The sequence below is a fragment of the Malaya genurostris genome, chromosome 2 (assembly GCF_030247185.1).
Source record: "Malaya genurostris strain Urasoe2022 chromosome 2, Malgen_1.1, whole genome shotgun sequence".
NCBI lineage: Eukaryota > Metazoa > Arthropoda > Insecta > Diptera > Culicidae > Malaya > Malaya genurostris.
Genome location: NC_080571.1, coordinates 86,713,278 through 86,735,308, shown reverse-complemented (window position 1 = coordinate 86,735,308; position 22,031 = coordinate 86,713,278). Strand labels below are relative to the sequence as shown.

The 22,031-nt window shown below is 38.5% G+C and overlaps 1 protein-coding gene across 1 annotated transcript; it reads right to left on the bottom strand.

Annotated features, from left to right (window-relative positions):
• Nucleotides 1-1,537: 1,537 nt before the first annotated feature.
• On the bottom strand, nt 1,538-9,992 carry LOC131430156 (uncharacterized). Its single transcript, XM_058594882.1, has 4 exons — nt 9,619-9,992; nt 9,487-9,557; nt 9,254-9,407; nt 1,538-2,250 (listed from the first exon to the last, which is right to left on the bottom strand). The coding sequence occupies exons 1-4, from the start codon at nt 9,758-9,760 to the stop codon at nt 2,156-2,158; spliced, it is 462 nt and encodes a 153-aa protein (XP_058450865.1). The 5' UTR covers nt 9,761-9,992; the 3' UTR covers nt 1,538-2,155.
• Nucleotides 9,993-22,031: the final 12,039 nt, after the last annotated feature.

Here is a 22,031-nt window from a genome sequence, read left to right as displayed (position 1 = left end):
CGGAAGTCGCCATCTTGGATTTCAGATTACCACGAACACCGCTTTCGGAATTTACTCTTCAAACTCGTTTTAAAAACAATAACAAATCGACATGTTACCAAGCAATTCCCTTGATGAAGCAGGTGGAAGAATTTTTCCCCGGTATTCTCAATGGCGTACGTTTGTTTCGTATGCGCTCGAAGAATGCTATACCTTCATATTTGACTGGCGCTTAGGACATAAGAGGAAGAGATGGTAGTGTAAGCATTTTTTCAAACCCGAACCCGACCCGCAACCGAACAAAAATAAAAAAAATTACCCGTACCCAACCCGAGGCCGAAATTCATTTTTCTTCCAAACCCGATAAAAGTATAAAAATCTTTACCCGGACCCAACCCGAAAAAAAGTCTCGAGACCCGAAAAAAAAACCCGACCAAATTTGTTAGCCAGAACGCAATTCGTACCCGTTGAAAATGAAAAAATCGGAACCCGTATCTGACCCGAACCCGGCAAACATATATTTTCTGTACCCGAACCCGATCAATACCCGTCGGGTTTGGGTTCGGGTCAGGTTTCGGGTACAAATAACCGAAGTTTCGGGTACAAATAGGTACGAAAACTAATGTATATTTTTCAAAATAACTCGGGTAAAAACTTAGTAGAAATAGATATTTTTTCAATTTTTAAAAAGTGTTCGGTATAGCTCCGGTCTCCCCTATATTATGAAAAATCTTTTCTTCAAATATTTAAGTCAATTATAAAAAGGCTAATTTTCAACAAACGACTTTATAACCAAGAATTTTCGAGTAATTAAATGCACATTTCCTTACGTGTGGAATTTGATAAACTTGTTCTGAATCCCTTCCGAAAAAAATTTCTGGGTTCGCGCCTGTGTAGAAAAAAAGGAAAAAAAATTGCATGCGACACTTTTGACATACCAGCCAGCCTTCCTCCAACCATATTTCTCGTCCCTAATTATGCCACGTGGGTTAGACGGGTCAATTCCAATTATTGGAACTCCAAAATCGTAGTAAATTAGATAAACATATGAAATGTTCAGGAGGATGTGCAATATTAGAGAATATCTCTACCAACATTTTTGCCAGTTTTTGAAATATCAGTACAACAAAATACGTTGTTTCAGGTGTGAATCCGGAAAATCCAGCAAAGATGGTCCCACCAAAAACAGTGATACCGAACCAGTTAAAGTGGACCCTGGACCCTCTCCCTTTTAAATCGCTTAACAAAATGCACCTCTTGCTTTCGATAATGTGTTCAGAAATGGCGCCTCACTATCTTTTATAATTGAGTTAATCAAGTAGGGGCTGTTCAATATTCGGACTCTTGGGACTCACCTTTTATAGGAAGAATAGTACTTATTGATTTTCAAAAGGAATCCTTCAAAACAATGTGGAAATCGTGAAAGTTGGAAGATGTATTCTAAGATAGTTAGGTATGATACAATGTGTTTCTAATAAAATGTTAGGATGTATGCGAGTTATCATAAATTTGTTGAAAGTTGCATGATTTTCGGATTTAAATAAAAACCTCAAGTGCGTAACGCAATCGATATTAAAAGGTTTGATTATATGTGAAACTTCAAGGTTCGTTATAAATATTAATAGCGCAATCAAGTAGACGTAACACTTGGATTGTATTTGCTCATTTTCCATCCAAGCTTGTTAACAGTTTCATTGCATTTCTTCAAAGGGACCGAATCGCTGTTGGTGAATCCTAGTTGGTGAATATGATCTTGTGGACAATGGAAAATCAGTCAAGTGTTACGTCTATTTGCCCACGTTAGTTCTATATAATGTATATAGTTTGTAAGAGTTACGCAGTCAAAAAAGAATTGTACTTAGGTCTAGTTGGATCAAGCGTTCATTGTGTATCGGCAAAATGGTTGTATTTATTCACTACGTTACAGTCGGTATCATCAATCTAAATTGACTGGGAAGCGTACTAACTTTGGTATCTTTGCGCAAAAAGGGACGAAACTTTTGCTGTGTAAATTTTATATGTAAATATGTATATTGTCTGGACGAAAAGGGCTGATTTCGTGGAGTTCACTTCGGCGGTTTTTTTTAATTCTCATACCGAAGGATAGTTGTATCGTATGTGCGTCTCTTCGTACAAGGCGTATTGACACAAACAGGATCACACCCACAGGACAGTTCTAGACCACATCCACACAGTATAATGGCTCCTGCTGTTCCCTGCGGATCTTCCTACAGGCTCCAGCGATGACCAGTGCCTCCAGGCTGAAGATTACTGAAATATGTTAAAGTGGAGCATGGTTAGAAATATATAACTGTTGTTGTTGTTCAGGACAGGACAGGACAGGACAGGACAGGACAGGACAGGACAGGACAGGACAGGACAGGACAGGACAGGACAGGACAGGACAGGACAGGACAGGACAGGACAGGACAGGACAGGACAGGACAGGACAGGACAGGACAGGACAGGACAGGACAGGACAGGACAGGACAGGACAGGACAGGACAGGACAGGACAGGACAGGACAGGACAGGACAGGACAGGACAGGACAGGACAGGACAGGACAGGACAGGACAGGACAGGACAGGACAGGACAGGACAGGACAGGACAGGACAGGACAGGACAGGACAGGACAGGACAGGACAGGACAGGACAGGACAGGACAGGACAGGACAGGACAGGACAGGACAGGACAGGACAGGACAGGACAGGACAGGACAGGACAGGACAGGACAGGACAGGACAGGACAGGACAGGACAGGACAGGACAGGACAGGACAGGACAGGACAGGACAGGACAGGACAGGACAGGACAGGACAGGACAGGACAGGACAGGACAGGACAGGACAGGACAGGACAGGACAGGACAGGACAGGACAGGACAGGACAGGACAGGACAGGACAGGACAGGACAGGACAGGACAGGACAGGACAGGACAGGACAGGACAGGACAGGACAGGACAGGACAGGACAGGACAGGACAGGACAGGACAGGACAGGACAGGACAGGACAGGACAGGACAGGACAGGACAGGACAGGACAGGACAGGACAGGACAGGACAGGACAGGACAGGACAGGACAGGACAGGACAGGACAGGACAGGACAGGACAGGACAGGACAGGACAGGACAGGACAGGACAGGACAGGACAGGACAGGACAGGACAGGACAGGACAGGACAGGACAGGACAGGACAGGACAGGACAGGACAGGACAGGACAGGACAGGACAGGACAGGACAGGACAGGACAGGACAGGACAGGACAGGACAGGACAGGACAGGACAGGACAGGACAGGACAGGACAGGACAGGACAGGACAGGACAGGACAGGACAGGACAGGACAGGACAGGACAGGACAGGACAGGACAGGACAGGACAGGACAGGACAGGACAGGACAGGACAGGACAGGACAGGACAGGACAGGACAGGACAGGACAGGACAGGACAGGACAGGACAGGACAGGACAGGACAGGACAGGACAGGACAGGACAGGACAGGACAGGACAGGACAGGACAGGACAGGACAGGACAGGACAGGACAGGACAGGACAGGACAGGACAGGACAGGACAGGACAGGACAGGACAGGACAGGACAGGACAGGACAGGACAGGACAGGACAGGACAGGACATGTGTACGCTATTATGCCATTGTCTTCGACTAGCAAAAAAGTTTTTATAATGGTATTCGTGAGGTAGAATTAAGAGCCAAAATAGCTGAATTGGAATTAGACTAAGGCTTGTTCGTAACAGAATGTGGACACTTCTTAATAAGTATGTTTCTAGAAATACTTCATCAACGCGTGACATATTGCACAGATTGATGAACGTATGTCTGTTCAAAGTGTCAATACATTTTTGGTTTTTAAATCGAAGATGGCGTGCGAAAAACAATTGCCCAAGTAACAAACATTGTTGTTGTCTTGGTTTTCTTACCTGATAATGCAACTATTGTGCGATTAAAAAAAACGCATATTGCTCACATGATGTGCAACCAGATTCTTGTTTGATATGTTTCACAGCAGCAAGATTTGTCAAGTGTAAAACTGCTCAAATAAACATGTTGTAAAATCAGTTGAAAAAAAAACCGATTTGGAACATATTCTGTTCAGGTTTTGGACTGGTTTCATAGCTGTGATAATTTTCATATTTGTTACAAAAACACGTGGAATCACCTGCCATACAAATCGAACATAAATAATGGTTCTGTAGTAATTGTGAAATATGCCAATTTCAACGAGTTTTAATTGCTACTCGGGTATGAAAATCCGGATCTGTCAGTAAGAAAACTTGCGAAACAGTCTAGTTTTCGTGCAAGCACTGTACATAATATTCTTGAATCTTTCGATACACGATTTACAACATCCAGGAAGATTGAGAGCGGAACAAAAACGGATCTCAGGAATCACCACACACTTAAATAATGTTACATATTTATAGATGCACATAAAAGGAGCGTCGCGATTTACTTACATTCACAATATAAAGCATTTAAAGATAAGTCATATCATTAACTTCACAATTGTTTTAGCTGAAACTCACATCGATACAGACGCAAAATTTAGGTTTACATGTTAGTAGATGTAATATTGTGTCATCACCGGAGAAATTACGGCATACTTGAATTTACGTCAAGCGTAAATTTCATTTTTTCTAAGAGTGCAGGTTAAGGTTAATCATCAGGAATCAGAACGATTTGGCTTAAATGACACGCAGGCCCGTACCCAGGGTTTTTTTCGAGACGGGCCTTCAGAGAAGAAAAAAAGCAATGTAACGAATGATTTTTTTTTGTAAATAAATTTTTATTCTGGCCTTTTTGCGTAAAAGCTTTACGTGGCCGATTGGCTTACATTTTTGTTGCCTAATTTTTTTTTTGCTATTGGATCTCGTTGTCACGCTTTTTCTAGGGGCAGAAGAGTTTCTATTTCCATCCAACGAGGATCGGGGGTCACTTCGTCCGCGGCTTATCTCATCATCCATTGCTTCATCGTCGGTGTTGTGTGTGATTTCCGTTTTCTTTTCGTTGTCCTTGTTGATCGTAGTCTTGGGCTCGTTGAGAGTTGCTGTAGATGCGCCTTGTTGTACATTGGTTGCAGTTGCTGGTTGATTGGAGAGTAAGTTGTTAACTGCAGCTGGTGTACTTTGTTCTACTTGGGATACTGATGGATTCGTTGAAGGGGATGCTTCATTGTTGTTGGTGGCTGTCACAGGTGTACTGGGGTTGCTTGAGGTTGGTGTGAAGGAAGCACCGTTGTCCTTTGGTGTAGTTGTCTCCTTGTCCAGTTTATCACATGACTTTCCGTAATGAACAGCAATATTGACATGTGGCCATCTGATTGTCATAGGTAACAAGTGATTTGCACGGGATTCTTGTATCCTGACCGAAAATCACATAAGAAAATATAGGCCTCTTCAAGCGCATGCGTAACAAACGTACGCCATTTAGAATACCGGGGAAAAAGTTCTTCCACTTTTCTTTTTCGATAGAGAGAATCTCTCTGTATTGGGACATAGTTTTGAGAATATAAGGATCGATGACGCTTGAGGGAAGATCATGCACACGCACTTCTATAGCACTATCTTCCACATATACTGGAATGTTGTACTTGAAGTTCTCGTGCTTCACATAGTGCAAATTGTTATTGTCTTTTGCGAATTGAATTGCATCCAACTCTGGATATAAAACTGGATGTAAACAACATTATTCGTCTTATTGCATTGAAGTAAATGCACACGTTTAATGTCAAGATGCATTTGCTCCTTAAGCAAACCTCGTATCGAAGGTCGAATTTTGCACTGCCTGAAGTCAACAACAATTGTATGCTTTCGTGTCGGCGGTAGCTTTTGTTCGTTTGGTTTACTCATTTCGAGGTCGTTCTATTGTTCACTACACAATACTGTACTTGGATTCTTCCGTCTCGAACGTAAGCGGTTTTGTTATATCGACTGATTTGGATGAGATGTGAAAGCGAACTGAACGAATGATTGATGAATCTTAAAACCTTCTGTTCCATGAAAGTGGTTTTGAAGATAACAATGTAGAAAGGAACAAATACCTTAAAACTATTCAGTACACTTTTCTAGGAAAGAGCTAAGGAACTAGCCCCGATTTCTCAAAGGTGGCTGAGCCAATTTCCACATACTTGATATGATCGGATTTAACTTCCTGGAGATCCAAATTTCGGGTTGAAAATCCATAATTAGAAGTGAGGATGCCAACAGGAAAATTTTCCTCAACTTGACACAAAACTGTTTATATTTCAAAATTTTGTACCTTGGTAGGTATACAAACTCTTTACGTTTTTAACAGATAAAACTTTCTTAACTATAATCGTATACGAGAAGGTCATAGCATTACATTTCTTACCGTTTGTTTCTGTCACAACTCAGAGGCCCTCACTGAAAGAAAAGATGAAACTTACACGACATGTAAACCGATAGTACTTGAACAAGACTGTATATTTACAAACCGCTTCGTTTTGTAATGTAAATTTCCATTCAATTGCCTGCTCCAAATATGTGCATGAAATTAAAAGTAAAATCACAAAATATTTTTATCTGTGCTCCAAATGTCCATTAGTAGAGCACAACGACCCACAATTTACTGCACTGATAATTCACAATCAATTCGAGAAAGTCATATCGCATAAATAAGGCGGATTTTGATTGCCTTCCAAAAATGATTTTTGAGAGAATTCATATCTCTGTTGATAAAGTATTGTAATATGTATAAAAAATGTAGCTGTAAACAGTATGCAAAAAGAGTTGTGTTTGATTTCGGGAGGGGCCAGGGCCCCTTGATATTTGGAGATTTGTGCCTTGCCATCAATTTGTTTTCATCATTTTTCCGATATAGAAGAGGGAGGTATTGGAGGGAATGGTATGGTTTGGACTAGGAGAATGGGGAAAATTGACAACACAAAAAACACAAAAAGCCAAAGTAAATTCTGCACCCCCAAGGGATGCTGAACAATCGGCTAGGGATGACATTTTGTGAAAGCAGAAGTACATTCTGAACCTCCGCGAGGTTCCGAACAATCTGCTGTAAAACCTATTTCGGTTTGCTACTATGTACGTTCTCAGTATCCTAAGGAATAGTAAGGCAGACCCGATTCTGATGAAGATTGTAAGGTTCTATGATGAACCTGCTATCGTCAGCCTGCTGGTTTATCAAACCAAGCTTCTGCTTGAGGCAGGTACTGCTCATCTCATTCTCCAGAGAGAACCAGACGGTTTCGTACTTAAATCCATAGCCTTTACGGAAAGACCGATATCAGCATTTTGACGAAAAAATTAGTTGATTTTCTGATTTTAGTTAGTTATTTTTTGAGACAACTAAAAAAGTCTTACTTTTGCTAATTTAGATTTTTGAATTCTAATTTCCTTGATAATAATAAAATATTTATTGAAATGGCTATTTTTTTAGTTGAATTCACCAATTGTCATTTCTTAGCTAAGGCACACTTCATATCCATTCAACTAATTTTTTAGTTGAATTAGAGAGAAAAAAAGTTGTTTTCAACCAACATAAATGGTTGAATTGGTTTCTGCAATTTGCAGCTATATGGCGCTCTGTCGCCGAAATAACGCACCGTAATGACTACTAGCCACTAGATAGCACACTACTACCGAAAAAAATTTCAGTCGCGGTTGTCTTTTCTATATTGGCAGGTATAAATACGATGTTGTATTGGAGAAAAAGACATAAGCGAAACATAAACTTCTTTTTGAACATTTTTCTTCTAAATCGCTGTTTTCTTCATTCGACTTCGCGAAATCGACTCTCTCACTAAAAACTTTGAGCACTCGGAAAATAAAAACCGAATACAAGTAGTACATCAAACGGCGTGGTCCGGAAGGTTGGAAGATACAAAAAACATCATTTGACATGTACAATTAGAGTGCAACATTCGAAACTCAATTCACTGTTCCGCGTAAAAACATTATTACGCACAATCGCTTTAAATGCGCACAAATTCTGAATAAATACACTTTCCACTAACAGTTTACGTCATTTTTACATACCGGTTTATAAATTTATATATGGATATATCGTAACACATGCGTAAAACATCTAAACAATTTGCAAGCAGTTTCAACAAGACTGTCCCTTTTAGCTTTTTATTGGATTGTTTTGTTTTGACACTTCTCATGAATTTTGTGGCTAATAAACTGGTGATAGATAAATAGAAACAAATTTTCTGATTTTAATAACAAAATTAGTTGTAAATGAGAATTTCGTGTTGGTTTGAGATATTGCTGGTTTGTGTTCAGAATATTCGCCAACTAAACACATTCTCTAAAAATAAGAGTTTTTTTCAGCAAATAAATTCTCAATTTTAACTAATTTTATAGTTATTTTGGAAATTTTGTTGTTAAAATCAACTAATTCAAAAGCAGTAATACGAATTAGGCGCAGAGCTAATTTCGGTCGTTCCGTGTTTGAAGCTTGGCATAAATTCCGTAGACGTCTACAAATTTCGTGCATACTTTCAAGCGAATTTTGGATGAAATTTTCCTGCGTGATTCCGGAATATCTTTTTATTCTGCAATGCAACGGAATGGCGTTGAGGAGCAATTCAGGATGAATAAAAAGGCCAATTTTCTCAAAAAAATATTTGGTTTGGCAGGTAATATGCTGCTGTGGTCGAGCAAGCTAAAGCTTCATCACTGTTCCGGTTTACAAAAAATATACCTTAAAAGTATACTCAAAAAAGCGATTGTTATTATTCTTACGCAGCCATGATGCTCCCTCGCAATTCTGACTTAATTTGGCATCGTGACACTACGTTAAAGATGTTTTGGAATGGTGTAAAGCGAATGTAGTCCATGTTGTACCAAAAGAGGCGAACCCACCTAACTGCTAGGAGTTACAACCGGTATTGGACTCTCGTAAAGAGAGAACTCTCTCTCTCTCTCTCTCTCTCTCTCTCTCTCAATGTAAATAACCAGCTACAACTATAGAAAAATTCGAAAATCTCGGGCAAAAGCAGTTAAATCGGTTGCAGAGAAGTCTGCACAGCCCCCAGAGACTGGAGTAAACTCAGATGTCCGTAGTTTCTTCATGCTGCCTAATTAAGCAACTGTAATTAATTACAATCAAATTTGTGTAATACCAAATTTTATCTGTCCAGATTGGGTCACGATATCATGAAGTAAATCATCATAAAGATTCATTCTTATGTTGGTGTTTTTGGAAATAACTTGAAATATAGTTCGCTTCGGAAGGGGATTAAAAATTTACATCAATGATTTTATACTTACACGTGAAAATAATTATAATCTTCATCTCGATTGCAGTTTTCTCAACATTAGCGTCATCATACTCCGTTGCGGAAAGCACAGCTCGCCGAATGATTGCCGATGCCTTCAAGGTGATAGTACATGTTTGATAGATTTGTAGCAGTTTTTCGTTTCGCTGAAAAAATGTACGGATAAACAAGCTGTTCACTGTTCTTCAAGCTTCACGAAGGTGATGTTGAAATTAAACTACAAACCTTAGCCACTCCAATGATGAGCAATAGCGACAAAAAGTTGTACAACACCAGAAGCACGAATATTGGCTCAACTAGAAAAATTAATATTTATCAACAGATTCGTGCAAAGCCATATTGGTTAGGGTTACTCACCGTCATAACAGCCGATGTCCCGATCGAGTTCATTTACACGAGAGCATTCCAGCAGTGCCGAAGCGACTTTGAAGGAGACGAAAATTTCGGCAAAGGCAATAAAGTAACTCCAAGAGTAGTAATTGCACGCCGCACAACGCATTATCGCAACCTACTGTAAAACGATTGCAGTTGTTACAGTCTGACTAATCAGACGATCTAATCAGTTGTAAACCAAGGCCTGGTGGCATCTAAATATCACAATCATCTAAAACTGTCTAGTGCAGGATTTTTTTTGCTGCAGACACTTGACAGTCAGGATTTTCAGCGGTCTGTCCTGTCTTTTCAGAGAGGACGAAGTATACACAACATATACACAACGAACCCGCCGTTGACATTGCATTGCAATGTTCGCACATGCGCCGGTGAACGTAAAAGTTCGTGTTTTATTGTGACAACCAGATAGCGCTGTTCAGTGCTGAAAAAATGCAAAACTCAACTCAATAATTAATTCTTCCATTCTATCAAATTTCACTATCATATTTATATGGTCAAACAAGGGTTAACCGATAATTATCGTGGGATCTCTCTCCTCTTGAAATTCACGTGATCTGAAATGCTCAAGCGACGTTGACCAAGCCGGTCAAGCGGCCACTGCGAATTCCATTATTCAAATTAGGTAACACCTATTCAAATATTCACACCACTCACACACACAATCATCGAACCTGTACCTGTCCGAAAGGTAATCTTAGACCGACATCACCTCACCTCACCCGAGGACCGACAGATAATCAGATGAAACGAGTAACCAGCCATTAGGATGATTCTTTTCGGTAAATGGCGTCCAAACAAATCATTCACCCGTCGATAGTCAACAATGGAAGCTTACAATTGGTTGCGAAATAACAATGCGGAATGCCATGAAGCAAAACTTTCCAAATGCTAGGCTGAGAATTTGAATACCTACCTTACCTTACCGAGTGGAATTGTCTGGAAAGTACAATGAATGAACCAACAACGGTGGCGGCGGCGGCGGCGGCGACTGCGGCAGAGTCTATTGTTGAGTCCTTCATTGGGTCCAATATTGTGTGTTTGCCATTTCAGCAGCTACGGATTTGATTACTATTTTCACGCGGGCCGAACAAAAAGCGAATTGTTATTCAAAGAAAAGTTTGCCAATATCGCACGCTTTTTTTTGGGAAACGCTTTGAAGGGGTTGACCCAGGATCACAACTTGCGAGTTGAGTTTTGGAGTTTTGTGAATAGAGTTTGTTCTGCATTATTAAACCAATTGTGCAACTTTGCTGAAGTATTTATTGATATATTGCAGTTATATAAAATGAGAAACGTTTCGGCAGGTTACCGTGCAGTGAACTGAAATGGATAAATGATGATTACATGAAATGGAAGAATAAGAGGTTTCCCGGAAAGCCCAAGCACGATTTGGATGCATCATTGTTGTTTTCAGATGATGATTCAGCAGCTGATGATTAGTGTTTATTATTGTTTTGATTTTAATCTGTGAATCTGGGATTTTAAAGTACCAGTGCATTTAGTTTTCATCAGAATGCGAAACATTTCCTCGGAAAAGCGTAAGGACATCGTGCTCAAATGGTGCAATGTTCCCAAGGTTTGGACTGAGGAATTATTGAAAGCAGAAAACGTCAAAAAGAAACTGTCTGCATAGCAGTGAGATGACTTTTTTTATCGATCCAAATGTTTTCTGCATCAATATTCGTATGTCTCTCAAAAATTGAAACTGGAAAGAGTGGTAATCGATTGCTTTATTAAAATATATAGGTCGAAATATTTCTTAAAATGAGCAGAACAATTTTAATATATATATATATATATATATATATATATATATATATATATATATATATATATATATATATATATATATATATATATATATATATATATATATATATATATATATATATATATATATATATATATATATATATATATATATATATATATATATATATACATATTTTCTTGCATTTATTGGAGTAATATGAATATTTCGTTGTATTTACGAGTTATCACTTTCAATTCGAAGATAATGTAGAATTTCTAATATAAGGTTTAAAACGTCACAGTCGACCAATTACGTTTTGCCAAAAAAAACAGCCGTGCCAAAACCAAATCGAACCAAAATACTATGCTATAACTAGTGCTATAACCAATCTTACAATCACTCAGAAACAATTGTGTTGAACATTGAACAATTTTGATTTCAAGCACCACTCTATTATGCTTCGTTCAAATCCCCTACTACACCCAAACCTTCATTTACGTAATAGTTGGGGGTTCGTAAAACGAATCATGACGTAAAAAAGTTAACGTTATTACGACTTTTCAACGTAAAAGTAAAGTTTTTCTTATGTATATGCATTATTGGATATGTACAAAATAATGGATATTTTTGGAATGAAAATCATCAGTATTTGCAGTACATCTACTCATCAATCCCGTTTCGAAATTGCTCTTATTGTAAGAATTTTTAAAGAATATCAAAAAACCGAGAGTCGCCATTGTTAATTTCCAAAATATCTCAAATATCATTTTCTGGAATCTACCCATGTAACCCGTTCCAAAAATGCCCATATTGTAGTAATAACCTCGCAAAAAAAGTTTACGTTATTTGGGATTCGTTTCGAAAAAAGAGGTAACGTAAAAAAGGTTTTCGTAAACGGAGGTTTGGGTGTATTGGGAAATGGCCAGAAAATTGTGACGGAAATTGTCAAAAAACTGCAAATTATGACATAAAAGTCTGTATAACTCGGAAAGCAATCATCAGATCCTAAAACAAAAACAATAGCGCCCATACTTCCAGAAAGACATTTCATTTGCATCTTGTTTGGTCGAAACAGCCATCCCTGAGATCTTTGCTTTCTTGTTTTGCATACACATCAGATATCATAACTAGTTTGCTCAAGTAACACATTCCATGGCTTACAGGTGACCATGGTCTTCACGGTCCGTGCTGGACAAAGCATGGAAGATGCCGATAAATGGAGTTTTACCAAAAAATCGGTTTGGAAACAATTTGTGAGGGTGGAATGCTTTGGAAACCATTTGTCACAATAGATTCGATGCCAGTGGACGTTTACGTTTATTTGTTTATTACGTTTCGGATCTTGGCATCTTATCTCCAAGATCCCAAAACATAATCTAGTGCTGTTTTGGCCGTTTTTGGCATCAGTGCGTTATGCGAAAGGGCACGACAGGCTGATTCGAAGCCAACGAAATTGAAGTTGAACCCAAAGAGACAAGTCCTCCAGACTAACTCTTGAGAAAGGTATCTTTGTGGGAACAAGACAAGGCAGCAGTAATTTGCTTACAACTTTTGAAAAGACTAGAACAAATTATACAAAATCGTTGGTAAACAGTTTGTGCTAAAACTAATAAGGAGCATGAGATCAAAAGTCCGCTCTTCAGCGAACGGATATTGGAAATGTCACATCGTACTTTTGAAGAGAGTTATCGTCAATTGAATTAATCGTCAATTGAAGTCACTTGAAGTTTTGCTTGCTCAGTTTCAAGTGCCAAGTAGTCTACCCGCTTCATTGTCTTCACTGTTGGTAGTGAGCAAGTTGGAATGAATTGGCATGGACATCAACACGATAACCGATAACTCTCTCCGGCCAGAATTACAAGTAATAACTCAAAAATGTAGTTCTCTCAAACTATTAGAAACAATAAGGAAAACACAGTACGTTTACTTGCGTTTCTCGCACTTGAACTATGGTTTTGAGGTAGTCGAAGTCGCCTTCAACCAGCAGCAGCAATAACAGACTGTAAAGACTCATTTGGATTGGATTCTGGAACAGAATTCCAAAACTGAATTTTGGGGTTGAAATCAGAACCTGGTCTACCCGAGCTATGGAGTAAATTTAAAGTTTGGAAGTTAGTTCCAGAATCCAGTTTTATAATTTAGTCTCAGAATACAGGTTCAAATTTTGAAACTAAGACTCTGGAATTGAATCCTAGTTCTAGATTATGGAACTAGATTTTTGGAGCTGGATTCTTGACTAGATTTCATAACTGAATTTAGAACGTTAATTTAGGTTCGAAATTCGTATCCAAAATTCTAATTCAGTGATTTAATTTCAGAGCTCTGGAACAGTATTGAAGAATTCTGGAACAGTATTGCTTGCTCAGTTTCAAGTGCCAAGTAGTAGTGTGCCAAGTGCTTCATTGGCTTCACTGTTGGTAGTGAGCAAGTTCCGAATTTCTGATTAAGTAATTTAACGTTAGAATTCTGAAACAGTACTGAAGATAATAATTTTATATCTGGATTCAGCAACCAAATTTCAGATCTTAACTCATAATCAGTGTTTTGAAGCTTTACTTCCTGAATTCAGTTTCAGAATTATTTTCCAGAATTCAGAAACCGCATGCTGGAATTGAATTCGGGACTTAGATTCTGCAACTAGATTTTTTGAACTAGACTGAGCTTCGAAATTCGAACTCAGATTTCAGATCTAGAAAAAATTTGACATTTGGATTCTGCAAATGAGTTTAGTTGAAGAAATTCTACAACTAAATTCATAAATTGAATTCTTGATCCAGATCAACGAGCCTGCATTTGGACACTGAAATTGGATTCAGTTCCACGTAACGAATTTAGTTCTCGAATTCAGATCAAGTTCCTGGTGTAGATAAATAATTGGTAGCCAAATGTTTTCAACTATTCCCCAGGAGCTGTTCGAAGTTCTCCTGCGCTGAGAATGTTAATCTTCAAATAGAAATAATTATATTATTTTAAATATGATAGTATTTAACGGGGAAAACAGATTGGAAAATTGACATGTGAATGCAATTATGAAATTAAAACCGCGAAAATGTTACATCAGAGACGGAACTCGAACCCGTAGCTAACTCCTAACCGGGGAAATTATTTTACTAATTAAAGTACCCTGCATATGAAAACACACGAGAAAGTCCTAGATGAAACCAAGCATGCTTCGCTGTACTTGGTTACCACGGCATTCACTTTACAGTCCTATATAAAGCTTGCTTCAGATAGAATTGGAACAAAGACAATTGCCTGTATTTCAGTTATTTATTATTGAATTCAAGATCTTTTTTTATACAAATGTAGCGTTTTCTTCATACTTTTAAGAAAAAAAAACTACAAGGATATGCCTCATGGGGTTGTTCGAGCCATTGATGTGGAACAAGGCAACCAAAATTTCTAATGATCCACAATCAAACAGTTCAATCAATCGTCACACTTTTGAATCCGCAATTGCACGAGAGTCTGCTTATGTCATTTTCGTTTTTTAATTGCACTAAACCGGCGTAGCGAAAGCTGCATTGAAACCGTTCGCTTTTATCAATTGAACTACACCAGTGCTACACTTTTTCTGCACCGATGCCACTGGTGTAGCACTCATCAAAAGTTCAGTGTAGCTCTGTGCAATAGAATCGTTTATTGTAGTCAAGGGTTACTGTTTATGTTTTCATCATTTATGTTCGTTTATTCATGCCTCAGTGTAGCACTGCACCGGAGTAGTGCAGTTTAAAAACGAAAACAACATTAGATTGATCTTGATTCGAAACCAACCGAACATTGTTTGTTTTATAAACGACGAAATTACAGAAATATCCCAAATGTATGCAATTATATCTTTGTACATACTTGTGATACGATTTTGATATTAAAGCATCTCTTCGCCAAGTTTGTGTTCAAGTTTTGTATGCAAGCAGTTATTTTTATAGTGTTAAGTTTCTCTACCATTCTGCGATATCGGTTTAAGCGATAAACTTTTTCTCATTATCAATCGAGTTCATCTTATATACATTAGAAATTATTCCTAAGCACTCATTTAACCTGGGTAGTTGTCAATTTCTCAGGCAAAATGACATAACATGGAATTTCATCCGAGCATGCGTGACACAAGATCAGAGCATACCAATTAAAGCTTCCAATCGTTTTATGGCGCTTTTTGTCTTGCTGTCTAGCAACAACCTACCTCTGGCATGCTACGCGTAGGACTGAAATGTTAGCTATAATTTCGCTTCTATTTAAAGATTCGCGTGCTTCCAACAGCTTCGCTTTTGTATCGATTGACCAATCAGAGCGATGCTTTCCCTTTGATATATCGCTCACTCCTTCAAAGCCGTTGACTATGGCAGGGAAATCCGATATGCCGGAGATTTTTAGCAGACAAAATAGGACACTGCTCGCTACTAATCAAAATTTCAATCATTTATAATTGAAAATATGAGGCTTGATACATTTAAATCGAATCTTAGAAATATTGCCAATCAAATAATAAAATAATATTAATAATTGATACAAAATATACTGAGCTGTAAGTGTTTAAAACCTGACCACATTTCTACTTGTATTTTTCCTTGAGTTTTCTGATTTGCACCCCTATATAGCAAATAAAGATGTGTTCCACATAAAAATACGGGTAAAATTATTCGTCACGGTTTCGAAAGAATTCTCGAATTTTTATTGTAACACGGCTCATTAGTCGGCGCACACCTTCTTCGTCCATCGTTTTAGCTATCTTATTCCACCAGGTCGTCATCTGATTGATGTCTTTAACAACCTTTCCCTTTGTCTTGAGGCTTCTCTTCATGATTGCCCAGTATTTTTCAATAGGGCGGAACTGGGGCGGTTGGATGGGTTAAGGTTTTTCGGAACAAACTGGACCCCTTTCTCTGCATACCATTCTTGAACGACTTTGCTGTAATGACAGCTTGCCAAATCTGGCCAAAACATTACGGGATGGCCGTGGGATCGAATGAACGGCAAAATTCGTTTTTGGAGACACTTTTTTTTTGTATAGTTCCGATGTCATTGTCTTATTTGTAACGAAAACTTTTTTTTTTGCCACAGCTGCAAATGCCCTGCCAAATTATAAATTTTCTTGCAAATTTGTCGGCAAAAACAAATTTAAATTTGGCTGGAACATCCCCCCGAGCCGTTGCTAAGTAAAATTTTTGACCTGGGCTTTGCCCGAAGTCAGCCTTGCCATAGGTTTCGTCGTCCATCAGAAGACACCCATCGAACTTGGTCAGCACCTGGTCATATAGATTCCGAGCACGAATTCTGACCACACTATTCTGTTTTATGGTGTGATTTGGCTGTTTGCTAGCTCGATACGACTTGATTCCTTCCCGGAGTCGAGTTCTCCTCGCGGTACTATGGGCAGCATCGAATTTTCGGACCAAATCACGGTCCGACAGATTTGGATCTTCGTCTTCAAAATCTTACCACAATTTTTTCCCTTATTTCGGTTTACATGTTGATTATTTACAAAGTACAGTCGATTTGCGGAATATCAAAAATCATACGTGAAGCTGACAAAATTCCCGACACGTGGGCGCCAAGAACTTTCAAATCCGTCCACCAGGAGCGCCACAATATGAGCAAAAGTTAGTTCCAATTCTAAAAGAAACAAACTTTATACGGACATTTGCGCGATTTTCATTACATAATTGCATTCACATGTCAATTTTTTCAATCTGTTTTGCACGTTAAATACTGATCATATTTAAAACTAGCTCAAAACAACTCTAAGTTTCAACAAAGACTAAAAACAAAAATCGTTGAAAGTCAATCAAAGCTTTGATCATCTTCAATATATTGAAAGTCTTATAAAGCATAATTTTATCGAGATACATGTTCCGTGTCTGGGAATACAAGGTGATGAGTGTTGAATTTTCTAATTCGTTATTAGAAGTGACGAAAAATCTTCTTAGAAGAGTTTGAAAACTCCAAAACGAAGCTTACAATGATTTCTCAGAGATAACTAGGACGATTTTCAAAAATGTAAGAATGGTTTCAAATGAGAGGTCTTATGGGTAAATTTCTGTATATTTCAATTCATTGTAGTCTTCGATTGGAATTAGTCTATCGAACTGACAATGTCTATTTATTCATACACTTATGTTAACTTAATTATATTTTCAATTCAAACGATGATTTTGAAACACTATTGAAACGGCGATTACAAACATTCATGATATTGTTATTGCCCCACTGTTTGCGATTAATTGAGCTTTGAAGAAATTCCGATATCTTCAATGATCTACCCAGAAAGTTGAAATTATTTAACTATTTCCAATAGAGAGTGTGTTGAATTCTTAGTTCTTAGTTCTGTTTTCATCGTATAATTTTGGAGAAACAGTGTTCCTCCAAAAACGAAGTGACACACAAATAACCTACTACCTTAATCGAAAGGTTCCTGGAATTTATTTAGAAAATTAAAAATACAAGTTTATTAACCAAAATCGATATTGTCCCCTTCAAAGTAATCCCCATCGACTGCAACACACTTATGCCAGCGCTTCATCCAATCTTCGAAACATTTTTTTATATTCGGTTTTCGGTATGGCCATCAGAGCCATCTATGATTTTTCCATAATCTCATCTCGGGTTCAGTAACGCGTTCCACGGAGCGGTTTCTTGAGACGATTGAATAGGAAAAAGTCGCAGAGAGCCAAATCAGGTAAATTCGGTGGTTGCTGTGAAACACACTGACGATCTCTCTATTGCAGTAAACTTCACACTCTGACACACACAACGTTCGCTGACGTACCGAACCGGCAGCATTCAGTTCTTCAATAGATTCTCTTCAAATCAAAGCTCAGTTTAGCCACCGTCAGTTGATCTGGTGAAGTAACAAAATATCTCTTTCAATAGTGTGAGAGCGGCCTTCAAATGAGGTTTATGTAAATATTGGAATTGGTTCAAGATAATAGATAAAAGACAAAATAAGTAGCTGAAATATCAATTACAGAATACACATAAATTTATAGTTTCCTCCTTCAGTATTCATTTTTAATACTTTACTCCATTTATAATTTTATTCATTCGAACTTGCTCACTGCCAAGAACGAAGACAATGAAGGAACTAGACTACTTGGCACTTGAAACTGAGCAAGCAAAACTTCAAATGACTATGTCCGATTATTCAACTGACGATGAATTCTGGGAAAATGGCAGCAAAAGTCATATGAATTTGTATCGATATGCTGATATCATTCGATTGAAAATGAAATTTTTCCGCACTGTTTGCAATGTCGTCGCACCATTGAAACCGTTTTTAACGCAAAGTTTAATGCAAATACGTTAAATATGTTGTTGCAAATTCAATTCCATTTTGAAAATTGTACAAATCGAGGACACGCACAATCGTAGATGTACTCAATAAAACGTTACTTTTACAAATGTCCAGGAATTAAGCCGAAAATTTTAAAGAATATCAATGACAGATGTCATTTCAGTAATAGCCGTTCAACCGAGAAGGTTGTGTATAGAAGCGTACAGTTTAATAACGCTGGTTAGTTTACACGCGTTAAATACGACAACGGTTGAACTACAGGTAGAGACCTGTTGGCAGCAGCCGTTAAAACTTAAAATCGTGCTGCATAAGAGAGCCCTAGTGCTGGGCCAAGCTGGTGAAGGAAACAACAAAGGGCGTTTCCCAAGCTCTACCAGGCCACAATATACAGTTACAAGTGCTGAGCAGGAGAGTGCAAAGGCACATTGAAGAAGAAGAGTGTAAAGGCACACAGAAGCAGGAGAGTGCAAAGGCACACCGGTGCGAAGGCACTTCGGTGCAGAAGCATATCGGTGCGGAGCACAAGGAAGAAGGAGACAAGACAACTCGGTCTTTCCACTGCCATACAACACGCAGGTATACACCGGTGACCTGCGCTGGTTGCAGCTGGCGAAGACAAAAGTAAATCGGAAATCGAGTGGTGCTGGATGTCAGGTAGCAGTAGCATCACATCCAACAATCAGCATCCAACAAGAACATCTAGAGCAACGAGGATCTACACGCAGTGCAACGGAGATAGACAACAATTTCAAGGTAGAAGTTTTTTCTTTTCCTTTTGATTGAGTACTGTGTAGTGTTGGTTTCATTTTTTACTTTAAAGTTTGATTAAAAATTTTAATGTGATGGATGAATCCATGGACGTAAATCCTAGCATGAATCCTATACCCCCACGAACGAAAAAATATCAGGAGAGCTCTTCTGGGCCTTGGATAGTCTTTTTTAGACGTATATCAAAGCCATTAAACATTTACCAAATTTCTAAAGGTTTGACATCACGATTCTCTTCAATCAAAGAGATCATAAAAGTAAATAACGATAAAATTCGTGTTGTGGTAAATAATTTGAAACACGCGAATGATATTGTCTCTTCGGAACATTTCAATAAAGAGTATAAAGTTTACATACCCTCCAAAGATGTCGAAATTGACGGTGTTGTTACCGAAGCGAGTCTTTCGGTAGATGATTTACTCAAGCATGGTGTTGGTCGTTTCAAGAACTCTATGCTTGAGGGTGTGAAAATACTGGAGTGCAAACAACTGTACTCAGTAGTTTATGAAGAGGGAAAAAAAGTTTATCGCCCATCAGACTCGTTTCGAGTGACATTTGCCGGATCTGCGTTGCCGTCCCATGTCTATGTCGATAATTCGGCTTTTTGTTCCAAATGTAATGAATTGTACGAACTGCAAAAAATTCGGACACACAGCTACTTACTGTAGCAATAAACCAAAATGTATTAAGTGTGAAGGACCTCATAAAGATAATGATTGCAACAAGGAAATTGAAAAATGTATTTATTGTGGGGAAAGTCCTCATGAGGATATTTCAGTATGCACTGCATTTAAAGTGCACAAAGACAAAATTAAGCTTTCTTTAAAAGCACGGTCTAATCGCACATATGCAGAAATGCTTAAAACGGTCATTGATGTCCCCCCTTTGGAAACCGAAAACGGGTTTTCAAATCTAGAGGAACCAGAGGACTCTGACTCTGACGAAAATAGTGAAGGTAATTCGTTTATCACTACCCAAGGGTCAGTTAAGAGAAAGAAGTCTTCTTCCAAATTACCAAAAAAGACACCTAAAGTTTCATCTTCAAAAAAAGATCCCCGTGTTAAACAAAAAAAGTCAAAACCAAAGACTGTGCCTCCTGGTTTGTCAAATTCACAAACCAATCCAGGATCTAGCACAGAAAAAGGTAATAATCCTGTGGGCTCCATTTCACAGCCACCAACAGGATTACTGAAGTTTTCGGAAATTGTTGAATGGATTTTCTCAGCATTCAATATATCTGAACCCTTAAAGATCCTCATAATGGCATTCCTTCCAATAGCTAGAAATTTTTTGAAGCAGTTATCAGCTCAATGGCCAATTGTCTCAGGTTTTGTATCTTTTGATGGATAATTTATCACCCGCCGCAAATGATACAATCACTGTCCTGCAGTGGAATTGTCGAAGCATCATGCCAAAACTTGATTCATTTAAAATTTTATTGCATAGTCAAAAATGTGATGTATTTGCTTTATGCGAAACATGGCTTACTTCAAACATAGCTTTAAATTTTAATGATTTTAACATTATACGTCTCGATAGAGACTCTCCGTATGGTGGAGTGCTTTTGGGAATTAAGAAATGCTGTTCCTTTTATAGATTAAACATCCCTTCAACTTCTAGTATAGAAGTTGTTGCTTGCCAAATAAACATTAAATGCAAAGATATTTGCATAGCTTTTGTTTATATTCCTCCAAAAGCACAAGTTGGACAGCGACAGCTTAATGAAATGGTTGAAGCCCTTCCTGCTCCACGATTGATTCTGGGGGATTTAAATTCGCACGGAATGATGTGGGGTTCCGTTTACAATGATAGCAGATCATCTTTAATACAAAACATTTGTGACAATTTTAGCATGACGGTATTAAATATGGGTAGCATGACACGGATCCCAAGACCTCCTGCACGCCCAAGTGCATTAGATCTATCTCTTTGCTCAACATCAATTCGACTAGATTGCACCTGGAAAATATTGCCTGATTTACACGGTAGCGATCATTTACCAATCATCATCTCAATTAGCTGTAACAAATGTATTGCTAATTCAGCTAGTATTCCATATGATTTGACAAAAAATATCGACTGGATTAAATACCAAAGTAGAATCTCTAGTATTTTGAATTCAATGGAAGAGCTCCCTCCACTTGAAGAATATGACTTCATCGTTTGTTCGATTCTGGAGGCCGCAGAACAATCCCAAACTAAACGCTTTCCTGGGCCAACGACTAACAGAAGGCCTCCCAACCCCTGGTGGGACAAAGAGTGCTCAGAGGCTAAACTCGCAAAACAAAATGCTGGCAAGACGTTTCTAAAACGGGGAGGAGGAACTCCTCAGAATTTTGAAAAACTGGTTTTAGAAACCAAGTACAAGAGCATACTTCGAGCCAAAAAATGTAGCTATTGGAGACATTTTGTCGAAGGTTTGTCAAGAGAAACCTCAATGAGCACTCTTTGGAATACGGCCAGACGAATGAGGAATCGTAACGTGGGCAATGAGAGTGATGAATACTCGAACCGATGGATATTTGACTTTGCTAGGAAAGTTTGCCCAGATTCTGTTCCTACGCA